Source organism: Bos grunniens, chromosome 6 (assembly GCF_055505025.1).
Source record: "Bos grunniens cultivar Pamir isolate PY7600 chromosome 6, Bosgru_T2T1.0, whole genome shotgun sequence".
Taxonomy (NCBI): Eukaryota; Metazoa; Chordata; class Mammalia; order Artiodactyla; family Bovidae; genus Bos; species Bos grunniens.
The window spans coordinates 98,698,993-98,711,667 of NC_141170.1; the positions used below are offsets into that span (position 1 = coordinate 98,698,993).

At 38.1% G+C, this 12,675-nt stretch overlaps 1 protein-coding gene across 6 annotated transcripts in view; it reads right to left on the reverse strand.

Moving 5' to 3' along the window:
- Positions 1 to 12,675, reverse strand: part of PPA2 (inorganic pyrophosphatase 2) — a 98,168-nt gene that overhangs the window by 44,394 nt on the left and 41,099 nt on the right. For all 6 annotated transcript variants that reach the window (XR_015165784.1, XR_015165783.1, XM_086406903.1 and 3 more), the window contains one exon: positions 4,537 to 4,663. Coding sequence is in view for 4 of the 6 variants with exons in the window: in XM_086406903.1 (XP_086263029.1) it covers positions 4,537 to 4,663 (127 nt within the window). In the remaining 2 variants the exon portion in view is untranslated. The remainder of the gene's footprint in view (positions 1 to 4,536; positions 4,664 to 12,675) is intronic.

Consider the following 12,675-nt stretch of genomic DNA (forward strand, 5'->3'; position numbering starts at 1 on the left):
GTATATTTTTGAGATTAGTTGTTTGTCGGTTGCTTCATTTGCTATTATTTTCTCCCATTCTGAAGGCTGTCTTTTCACCTTGCTAATAGTTTCCTTTGATGCGCAGAAGCTTTTAAGGTTAATTAGGTCCCATTTGTTTATTTTTGCTTTTATTTCCAATATTCTGGGAGGTGGGTCATAGAGGATCCTGCTGTGATGTATGTCGGAGAGTGTTTTACCTATGTTCTCCTCTAGGAGTTTTATAGTTTCTGGTCTTACGTTTAGATCTTTAATCCATTTTGAGTTTATTTTTGTGTATGGTGTTAGAAAGTGTTCTAGTTTCATTCTTTTACAAGTGGTTGACTAGATTTCCCAGCACCACTTGTTAAAGAGATTGTCTTTAATCCATTGTATATTCTTGCCTCCTTTGTCAAAGATAAGTGTCCATATGTGCGTGGATTTATCTCTGGGCTTTCTATTTTATTCCATTGATCAATATTTCTGTCTTTGTGCCAGTACCATACTGTCTTGATAACTGTGGCTTTGTAGTAGAGCCTGAAGTCAGGTAGGTTGATTCCTCCAGTTCCATTCTTCTTTCTCAAGATGGCTTTGGCTATTCGAGGTTTTTTGTATTTCCATACAAATTGTGAAATTATTTGTTCTAGCTCTGTGAAGAATACTGTTGGTAGCTTGATAGGGATTGCATTGAATCTATAAATTGCTTTGGGTAGTATACTCATTTTCACTATATTGATTCTTCCAATCCATGAACATGGTATATTTCTCCATCTATTAGTGTCCTCTTTGATTTCTTTCACCAGTGTTTTATAGTTTTCTATATATAGGTCTTTAGTTTCTTTAGGTAGATATATTCCTAAGTATTTTATTCTTTCCGTTGCAATGGTGAATGGAATTGTTTCCTTAATTTCTCTGTTTTCTCATTATTAGTGTATAGGAATGCAAGGGATTTCTGTGTGTTGATTTTATATCCTGCAACTTTACTATAATCATTGATTAGTTCTAGTAATTTTCTGGTGGAATCTTTAGGGTTTTCTATGTAGAGGATCATGTCATCTGCAAATAGTCAGTTTTACTTCTTCTTTTCCAATTTGGATTCCTTTTATTTCTTTTTCTGCTCTGATTGCTGTGGCCAAAACTTCCAAAATTATGTTGAATAGTAATGGTGAAAGTGGGCACCCTTGTCTTGTTCCTGACTTTAGAGGAAATGCTTTCAATTTTTCACCATTGAGGATAATGCTTGCTGTGGGTTTGTCATATATAGCTTTTATTATGTTGAGGTATGTTCCTTCTATTCCTGCTTTCTGGAGAGTTTTTATCATAAATGGATGTTGAATTTTGTCAAAGGCTTTCTCTGCATCTATTGAGATAATCATATGGTTTTTATTTTTCAATTTGTTAATGTAGTGTATTACACTGATTGATTTGCGGATATTGAAGAATCCTTGCATCCCTGGGATAAAGCCCACTTGATCATGGTGTATGATCTTTTTAATGTGTTGTTGGATTCTGATTGCTAGAATTTTGTTAAGGATTTTTGCATCTATGTTCATCAGTGATATTGGCCTGTAGTTTTCTTTTTTTGTGGGATCTTTGTCAGGTTTTGGTATTAGGGTGATGGTGGCCTCATAGAATGAGTTTGGAAGTTTACCTTCCTCTGCAATTTTCTGGAAGAGTTTGAGCAGGATAGGTGTTAGCTCTTCTCTAAATTTTTGGTAGAATTCAGCTGTGAAGCCGTCTGGACCGGGGCTTTTGTTTGCTGGAAGATTTTTGATTACAGTTTCAATTTCCATGCTTGTGATGGGTCTGTTAAGATTTTCTATTTCTTCCTGGTCCAGTTTTGGAAAGTTGTACTTTTCTAAGAATTTGTCCATTTCTTCCACGTTGTCCATTTTATTGGCATATAATTGTTGATAGTAGTCTCTTATGATCCTTTTTATTTCTGTGTTGTCTGTTGTGATGTCTCCATTTTCGTTTCTAATTTTGTTGATTTGATTTTTCTCCCTTTGTTTCTTGATGAGTCTGGCTAATGGTTTGTCAATTTTATTTATCCTTTCAAAGAACCAGCTTTTGGTTTTGTTGATTTTTGCTATGGTCTCTTTTGTTTCTTTTGCATTTATTTCTGCTCTAATTTTTAAGATTTCTTTCCTTCTACTAACCCTGGGGTTCTTCATTTCTTCCTTTTCTAGTTGGTTTAGGTGTAGAGTTAGGTTATTTATTTGACTTTTTTCTTGTTTCTTGAGGTGTGCCTGTATTGCTATGAACTTTCCCCTTAGGACTGCTTTTACCGTGTCCCACAGGTTTTGGGTTGTTGTGTTTTCATTTTCATTCGTTTCTATGCAAATTTTGATTTCTTTTTTGATTTCTTCTGTGATTTGTTGGTTATTCAGCAGCGTGTTGTTCAGCCTCCATATGTTGGAATTTTTAATAGTTTTTCTCCTGTAATTGAGATCTAATCTTACTGCATTGTGGTCAGAAAAAATGCTTGGAATGATTTCTATTTTTTTGAATTTACCAAGGCTAGCTTTATGGCCCAGGATGTGATCTATCCTGGAGAAGGTTCCATGTGCGCTTGAGAAAAAGGTGAAATTCATTGTTTTGGGATGAAATGTCCTATAGATATCAATTAGGTCTAACTGGTCTATTGTATCATTTAAAGTTTGTGTTTCCTTGTTAATTTTCTGTTTAGTTGATCTATCCAAAGGTGTAAGTGGGGTATTAAAGTCTCCCACTATTATTGTGTTATTGTTAATTTCTCCTTTCATGGATAGCAGACTTTATAATCAGACCAAAATGAGTTCAAATCATGGTTCTACTACTTAGTAAAAGTGCAAACTTGGGTAAATTATTTAAATCCTTTGAGAGTCTTCTAAATTAAGAATAATAACCAGTGTTTGCCTATGTTAGGGAATTTAAGATGTTAAATCACATCTCCAACAGTATTGGGTAAAGACTAGTTTCCTTAGACTCTCAGCCTCTCCAGTTTAAAGGGACATTCGTCAGCACATTTTGTGACTTTAGTGTGCCACATCACAAGTGAATTAGCTGAATGATTTGTTTCTGCTGGCTGTTTCATCATTATATTATCAGGTCTCATTAGAGGAGAAGCTAATGTATTAAAAAAAACTCTTAAGCTGGTTATTTACTCTTGTTGCATATACATACACACATATATATGCATACATATACATATATATATGAGAAATATGATAATAAAGAAACTCAGGGTAAAATAATTAGATAAGAAATATATATGGTTTAATATGGGCTCAGTCTCATATTTTAATTGTACTTTTCATGTTTTAGTTTTGGCCCTGAGGTTATATGTAGTTTACCCTATCAGACCCCTTCCTTTCTCAATTGCAAGCAAGAATGGCATAAAATTTCTCTTGCTCCATGTTCAAGAAAAGATTTTAAATGCAGATAAATTAGGAGAAAAAATGTGTTAATGAGTTTCAGTCAATTCAGAAATGGTATACTTTCCAGTTTAGATAAGAATTGAGGCCTAGAAAAAAACAGGATCCTGAATAAGGATGAAACCAAAAGGAGAAAGGTTAGAAAAACAGGGGGAAAAATTGGTGAAAGAACAATAATAGTGGCCATATATTCAACACTTGATGTGACAGCCAGATTCTTTAAGTAAATCATCTCTTATACTGTGAACAACCTCACAAGTAGGTATAATTACCTCCACTGATAGATGAGCAAACTGATATTCAGAAAGATTAAATGATTTATCCAAAGTCACTTGGGTAGGAAGTAGCACAGCCAGAATGAAAACTGAAGTCTGTCTGACTCCAAGGAAAGTCAACTCTTCACCACACAAACTATTTTGGGAATTTAAATTTCCAGGACATCAAAATTTTGCTAGAGGGCAGTTATCTTTCCCTTCAATTGTACAAGAGAAAACAAAAACTAGGTATAAGAACAGTTTATGTCCTTGATGGCTTCCCTAGTCACTTCCCTGGTGACTCAGATGGTAAAGAATCTGCCTGCAATGTGGTAGAGCAGGGTTCAATCCCTGCGTTGGGAAGATCCCCTGGGAAGGAAATGGCAACCCATTCCACGATGCTTGCTTGGAGAATTCCATGGAGAGAGGAGTCTGCTGAGCCATAGTTCATGGGGTAATAGACACGACTGAGTGACTAACACAACCAACATGTCCCTGATGAACACTCGCCCCCCCCCCACTTTATTTTCTCCTGTTATTCAAATGAACAAAATAGGGATTTAAGAAAGGAGGAAGGGTGAGAGGGACAGAGGTGAGGGGGAAGGAAAGCCATCCAATGTACTTTCTTAGTGTGAACTACCATGTTTGTCTGCATCCTTTTCTTTCTCCTGTTCCTCCCAGCAGTATGGCACAACTCAGACACAATCATACTGAACTGCCCTTCATAGTCCATGGAGAGAGAATTAGAAAAAAGCATATAAATTTAACTCCCAAATACATACATTGTGCTTTACACAAGCCCCTTTTAAATTCTAAGAATTCCAATGACACACTGATCTACTTCTGTTTCTGGAGAGTTACAGACTTACCATGAAATTTTGAGGCTTCAGGATCATTCACATTGATAGCAATTAATTTCCAATCTGTTTCACCCTGATCAATAAGAGCCAAAACTCCAAGGATCTTCACATGAACAACTTCTCCACGAGAAAGAACCTTTAAAGAGAAAAGAAATTCAGAATCTGTAAGGCTTTGGAGAAGTTTACTCATATATTATAAAAATTCATATGAAAAATTAAAAGCACTACAGATTGAAACTTAATAAAGCTTTAATAATTAAAATCATTATAAACTCAATCATAAAGCTTTTTATGATATACTTTTTAGAATAGACATCTTAATCCCTTTTTAGAAACTGAAATTATGTATAGATCTTAAAATTTAATGTAGCAGGCCCAGAAACTCATACTAAACAGGAAATAAAGCCACGTACATCATGTTATAGTATAAATCTGGCTTACACGGCTTGGGGGTAAAAAGAGACATGAGAATTCTTTGAAACTGCTTAACAGTACCTTTTTTGCAAGCTATATTTATCAGTTACTAATGAAAAGTAAATTTTTACCACATCTGAATGCAGCCTTAGAATAATGAATGACAATCAAAGAATTATGAATATGTTAAAGATACAGACAGAGCAGATTTCACAAAATGTGTTAAAAGATTTTAAGAGAAATCAAGAAATAGCATGATGTTGAAGCAGATGTTCCTTGTGCTAAAGAAAGTTATTTCAGTGGTTCCTTTAAGTTGCCAACACCAAGTTTATATGCATGCATTCCTTCTATAGCCTTTTATTTTTAAAGGTTTATTTGGCTATAGAATTTCACTGTAAACTGAAATCTGAACACATGCTTCAGAATAATTCCTTCAAGATTTAAAATGCAGTTTTACAACTGGAAATCAAGGTATGCAAATTAAAGTCACTGTTGTGTCTTGAAATTATTTGAGAGAAAAAAGCAGATCTTAAACCATAAAGTCAAATACATCTTTTCCCGAACATTTGCAAAATGAATCTAAAATCTTCATATAACCTGCATGAAGCTGAATCAGTTTATCCAACAGATTAAGTGAAATGAAGTGAAGCCGCTCAGTCCTGTCCAACTCTTTGCGACCCCATGGACTGTAGCCTATCAGGCTCTTCCATCCATGGGATTTTCCAGGCAAGAGTGCTGGAGTGGACTGCCATTTCCTTCTCCACCAACAGATTAATGTGACTGTGTAAACAAAACTGAAATACCACTTTTAGGAGAACATACACAACTATATTGACCAGATTCTCACATGTTTGCTGCTGCTGCTGCTAAGTCGCTTCAGTCGTGTCCAACTCTGTGCGACCCCATAGATGGAAGCCCACCAGGCTCCCCCGTCCCTGGGATTCTCCAGGCAATAACACTGGAGTGGGTTGTATACAAAAAGAAAGCGCCTCCTTTCTTAGAGGTTTGCAATCGTCTTGGAGAGACTTACATACCTCGTGCCAGGAGGTCCTTTATAAAACAAAAATGTTCAGTTATCACATAACCATCAAGGAAAGGTAACTACACTGGCTAACTCAGTGATAAACTAGAGCACTGGTTCTCAACCAGAGGCAATTTTGCTCTCTAGAGGACATTTGGCAATGTCTGGGACACATTTGGTTGTCACAACTTGGTGGGTATTATTAGCATCTAGTGACAAGAGGCCAGGGATGCTGCTTAGGATAGTCTCCTGTAACAGAAACATCCACCCACACTGTCAATAGTGCCACAGCTGAGTAGACTCTGGGGCAGGGGTGCCTATCAGAATTACTGGAAACCAGAAAATTCTGCAAGAGATAGGCATACCAGATCACCTGACCTGCCTCTTGAGAAACCTGTATGCAGGTCAGGAAGCAAAGTTAGAACTGGACATGGAACAACAGACTGGTTCCAAATAGGAAAAGGAGTATGTCAAGGCTGTATATTGTCACCCTGCTTGTTTAACTTATATGCAGAGCACATCATGAGAAACGCTGGGCTGGAGGAAGCACAAGCTGGAATCAAGATCGCCGGGAGAAATATCCGTAACCTCAGATATGCAGATGACACCACCCTTATGGCAGAAAGTGAAGAACTAAAGAGCCTCTTATGAAATTGAAAGAGGAGAGTGAAAAAGTTGGCTTAAAGCTCAACATTCAGAAAATGAAGATCATGGATTCCAGTCCCATCACTTTATGGCAGATAGATGGGGAAACAGTGGAAACAGTGTCAGACTTTATTTTTTGGGGCTCCAAAATCACTGCAGATGGTGACTGCAGCAATGAACTTAAAAGACATTTACTCCTTGGAAGGAAAGTTATGACCAACCTAGATAGCATATTAAAAAGCAGAGACATTACTTTGTCAACAAAGGTCCATCTAGTCAAGGCTATGGTTTTTCCAGTGGTCATGAATGGATGTGAGAGTTGGACTATAAAGAAAGCTGAGCACCGAAGAATTGATGCTTTTGAACTGTGGTGTTGGAGAAGACTCTTGAGAGTCCCTTGGACTGCAAGGAGATCCAACCAGTCCATCCTAAAGGAGACCAGTCCTGGGTGTTCATTGGAAGGACTGATGCTAAAGCTGAAACTCCAATACTTTGGCCACCTCATGTGAAGAGTTGACTCTTTGGAGAAGACCCTGATTCTGGGAGGGATTGGGGTCAGGAGGAGAAGGGGACGACAGGATGAGATGGCTGGATGGCATCACCGACTCGATGGACATGGATTTGGGTGGATACCAGGAGTTGGTGATGGACAGGGAAGGCCTGGAGTGCCTTGGTTCATGGGGTGGCAAAGAGTCAGACATGACTGAGCAACTGAACTGAACTGAACTGATATAGTTTTTAAAGGCACATTTTAAATTGTTTTATATTTATCCATAAAAATCAATTTACTTTGAAATTTCATATAATATAACTTTGAGACTTTTATGGTTATAAGGACAAGCAGGAAGCATGTCTGGGCATTATCAAGTTTCATCAGAATGATAAATGCCCTTTGATTTCACAAGCAACAGAAGGGGAGTAGACAAAACACTGTCTTGCTATATATAACACATTTAAAATCTGAAAAGAAAATTCTCTCAATCAAAACAAAAACTCAGGATAAGATGCTTAATGACAAATGGTAAAATTCTAATGAAGATCCCACAATTCAACAAATTTTGCAGCACACATAACATTAGACATCAAATGAATAATACTTCTCAAAGAACTTATCCTTAAAAATGTCTGTATCTGTGATTCTAAGTCTAGTATCAACTTCCAGGACTCTGCTCCTTTCCCTTTGCCCATTTACAAATAAGGTGTGAAAAGAGGCTTTTTTTCTATGCTCTTCCTCACAGGTGCTTTAAGAACTAGCCAGGCACAGCCAGGCACAAGATAAAGGAGGACAGCCTCAACACCAGGTCCTCCCTGATGGCTCAGAGGGTAAAGCATCTGCCTGCAGTGCAGGAGACCTGGGTTCGATTCCTGGATCACGAAGATCCCCTGGAGAAGGGAATGGCAAACCACTACAGTATTCTTGCCTGGAGAATCCCATGGACAGAGAAGCCCGGTGGGCTACAGTCCATGAGGTTGCAAAGACCTGGACATGACTGAAGCCACTTAGCAGGCACACAGTCTCAACCAAGGTCCACTGTTTAGATGGTGATTAAGTAATTCATGTTTACTAAATATTATTTCACATCTCATTAACTAAAGGAATAAATTGCTTTGGATATAAGATGAGACCTATTTTCTCAGTTCCATTATAAAACTCTCCATCTACTCTGCAAGGAAATTAATGTACACAGCAGATACTGTTACTAATTCCTTGGGAATCATACAGTTGACCTTGTTTCAAAATGAATTTACATTCTGCAACAAGAATACAGGTATGCCTCAAAATTTTACACAGAACTAGACTAGGGTTATCATAGACTGTTCTAGCCATTATACAAAAATCTTTCAAAAGATAGGATTTTTAAGTCACAAGTATGCGGGAGTGAATTGCTCCCCCATTCTTAGAGGTGATTGAGGTCAATTACTTCACACAAGCCACAAAGTACTTCAGGACTTGGTTTCTCAACAGTAAAGTAGAAATCATATCGCATATTCTTTGATGTAAAGAAAAAGAACAAAGGAAACAAAAGACACATGAACCATAACATAAGAGGTCTTCTTCTGCTGCTGCTGCTAAGTCACTTCAGTCGTGTCCGACTCTGTGCGACCCCATAGACGGCAGCCCACCAGGCTCCCCCATCCCTGGGATTCTCCAGGCAAGAACACTGGAGTGGGTTGTCATTTCCTTCTCCAATGCATGAAAGTGAAAAGTGAAAGTGAAGTCGCTCAGTCGTGTCCGACTCTTAGCGACCCCATGGACTGCAGCCCACCAGGCTCCTCCGTCCATGGGATTTTCCAGGCAAGAGTACTGGAGTGGGGTGCCATTGCCTTCTCCTAAGAGGTCTTCTACAGATGTTAATGTTCTCTCTGGGCTCTACACGTATCTGCTCACACCTGTCAACTGCTAACTCCTGGGAATCTGCAATCAACAGAATATGACAATGACCCACAGTGAAACGTCTATGTGGATTTATATGAAGAATGAGGTAAAACTTCAACTGGACCCAATCAATATGAAAAACCACGGAAAGTAAAACTGCTTAAAACCTGTTATCCTGTGTATTAGGTATATACTGCAGTGTAACAAATTATTATAAATCTAAAGCCTTAAATAGTGTAAATTTATTATCTCACAGTTTCCATATATCATGAGTCCAGGTACAACAATTCTATATTCCCTGGTTATATGCATATGTATATGCATAAACACATATGGTATATACTATATATTATATAGTATATAATACTACATATATTATATATAATAATATATACATTGGACTACAAGGAGATCAAACCAGTCAATTCTAAAGGAAATCAACCCTGAATATTCATCGGAAGGACTGATGCTGAAGCTGAAGCTCCAATACCTTGGCCACTGGATACAAAGAGCTGACTCACTGGAAAGACCCTGATGTTGGAAAAGATGGAAGGCAAAAGGAGAAGGGGGCCACAGAGGATGACAAGGTTAGATAGCATCACCAACTCAATAGACATGAACTTGAGCAAACTCCAGGAGATACTGAAGGACAGGGAAGCCTGGAATGCGGCCATCTAATGGGCTTGCAAAGAGGCAGACACAACTTAGTGACTGAACAACAACAGTCAGCATATTTTTCAGTGGTAAGGAACTAAACACCTATTATGTACCAAGCATTCTATGTAAAACACAAAGGCATGCTTTCAAGATTAATTATGTACACTTTAAAAAAATAACTTACATTTAAGACCTTTAATTTTATTTTAGATATTTAATGACTTTGACAAGTTTATTTAAAAGCCTGTACATCAAGTCTTTTTAGATCCCTTTGTTTAGTCAATAACAAATTAGAGATAATAAATCAATTTACCAGGTATATAGATTTGCATGATTTTCAGTTACCAATCTCATTAATTATAGGTTCACTGTCAAATTTTTACATCAGTGAAAATAAGATATTTTCATTTAATCTTTTCACTCACTAAATATCTGCATAGGAATTTAAATTAACAACTTGCATCTTATACAAGCCAAGTGGCCCCAAGGATTATACCTTCAGAGTAACAGTTTTCTAGGAAACCCCCTACACTGTTGGTAGGAATGTAAATCGGTGCAGCCACTATGGAGGTTTAGCAAAAAACTGAAAATAGAATTGCCATATAATTCAGCAATCCCAATCCTGGGCATATATCCAGACAGAACTATAATTAAAAAAAAAAATACATGCACCCCTATATTCATAGCAGCATTATTCACAACAGCCAGACATAGAAAACCTAAATGCCCACTGATGGATGAATGGATAAAGAAGATGTGGCACATATATACAATGGAATATTACTTAGCCATAAAAAGAATGAAATAATGCCATCTGCAATAACATGGATGGACATAGAGATGATCATACTAAATAAAGTTAAGTCAGAAAGAGAAAGACAAATACCATACAATTTCTCCTATGTGTGCATGCGTGCTAAGTCACTTCAGTTATGTCAAGCTCTTTGCAATCCCATTGACTATAGCCCACTAGTCTTCTCTGTCCATAGGATTCTCCAGGCGAGAATACTAGAGGAGGCTGTCATGCCCTCCTCCAGGGGATCTTCCCTACCCAGGGATCAAAGCCGAGTCTCCTGCAGAGGAATTCTGGGATCAACAGATGCAAATTATTATATATCCTATAAATGAATAAACAACAAGGTGCCACTATATAGCACAGGGAACTATATTCAATATCCTGTGACAAACCATAGAGGAAAAAATATGAAAAAGAATGTGTGTGTGTGTGTGTGTGTGTATACACACATATATATAAAACTGAATCACTTTGCTCCAAGAGGAAATTAACACAATACTGTAAATCAACTACATCTCAATAAAATAAATTTTCAACAAAAGAAGAAGAGTTTTCTACTATATAACCTTTCTATCAAGGTAATGTTACTTAATTTAGCAACTCTTCTTATTACAAAAGAAGACACAGGGAAATGACCAAAGTAATATAACAGAGCATCTATTATAAGATAGAAGAGAGGAGGTACTCGTTAAAATAGTTATATTCTTCCTTCTAATCTATGCATTTTATATATCCTTTACTATCCCTCTGGAGAGAAAATGTCCAAAAAAATTTCTTAACTATAGCTTAATCTGAACTAAAGCAAACAATCTGGCCATTTTTCTGCTGGAGAGACAGAGGAACTATTGAATCACACACACACCAATGAACTCTAGTCCCTGTCCATCCTTATCTGGGTATAAAACTAGAAATCAAGATTGGATGCAGATCTCTCCTGCAGGAAAGCAGAAAGGGACAGGGGGAAGGAAGAGAAGACAGAGGGAGAGGGCGGACAGAAGAGTATAAGGAAGGAAAAAAGAAGTGGAAAAACAGAAGAAGAAAAAGCGAAAGAGGGCACAGAAAATCTAAGAAGCGGATGAAGAGGAGGAAACAGGAGAAAGAAAGGAGAATAAGGAAGAAGAGGAGAAAGAGGAAAGAAGAGAATAACAAAGCATCACAGCACATAAACAAGCAACAAAGAAGCAGAGGCAACTACTTACTAAAACAACAGTCTGGACTCCTGAAAGTGCTAATATGAATTTCCAGAGATAACTGATTTGATCTTAGCTAGAAGAATACAGCTCAAGCAGTGACCACACTTGGCATGTCTTTCATTAGGCACATGCTCTGTGCCAGACACTGAATTAAACACTGCAATGGTGGCTCTTCTCTTCCGAGAGCTCACAGCCATTTGAGAGGAGACAATGAGGCAAACAACACAGACAGTTAGTACCACGGAACCACAGACCAAAGAGCTAGTATGTTAGTCTATGGCGGGTAACGGGAGACTTCCGAGAAGTGATACTACAGCTGAGATCCAACGGATGAGCAGGGGGATGTGCAGCGAAAAGAAGGGGGAAGTAAGACAAAGTGAAGGAAGAAGAGTGTTCCATTCTGCAGAGGGAACAGTTTGTATGAAGGCCTGTATTGAGTGAGGGCAGACACCTTAACGGGAATTGAAAGGGTAGTACAGCTACAGGGCAGCGTGCAAACAAGGAGCGGCGGGAGAGAAAGTCAGAAAGCAGGGGACAAGGCCTAAACAAGGACACAGCAGGAGAACAGTCTGCTATGAATGATGGTGGGGAAAATAAGACTCAGCAAGGAAACTGGGCCGTGGCAGGAATAATTCAAGTGCAATATAATTGAGGACTAGACAAAGCTAGCTCCAGTGATAATGCAAAAGAAAGAGATTTAAAGGCCATTTAGGTCACAGAGTCAGTACCTCAAGACTAATGAGATGAAGAGAAGCAAAGGATGATCTGTAAGATTTCTCAGTTTCTGTCTCAAGAATCTGGAGGCAAGGAGGGAAGGAAGACAGGTGTCCTTCACTGAGAGGAGTAACATGGAGAGGAGGAAACAAGGAATTCAGTTTGGGACACAAGTGTGAGATGCCTGGGAGACAGTCAAGTGTAAATGCAGATAGCTGAGAATGTGGGTCTGAGTTGGAGATAGTAATTTGAGAGCAAAACCACAAACGGTTGGGACTGGATCACCAAGGGAGTCCTCACACGAGAAAAAGAGCTGAACAATGGCACAATT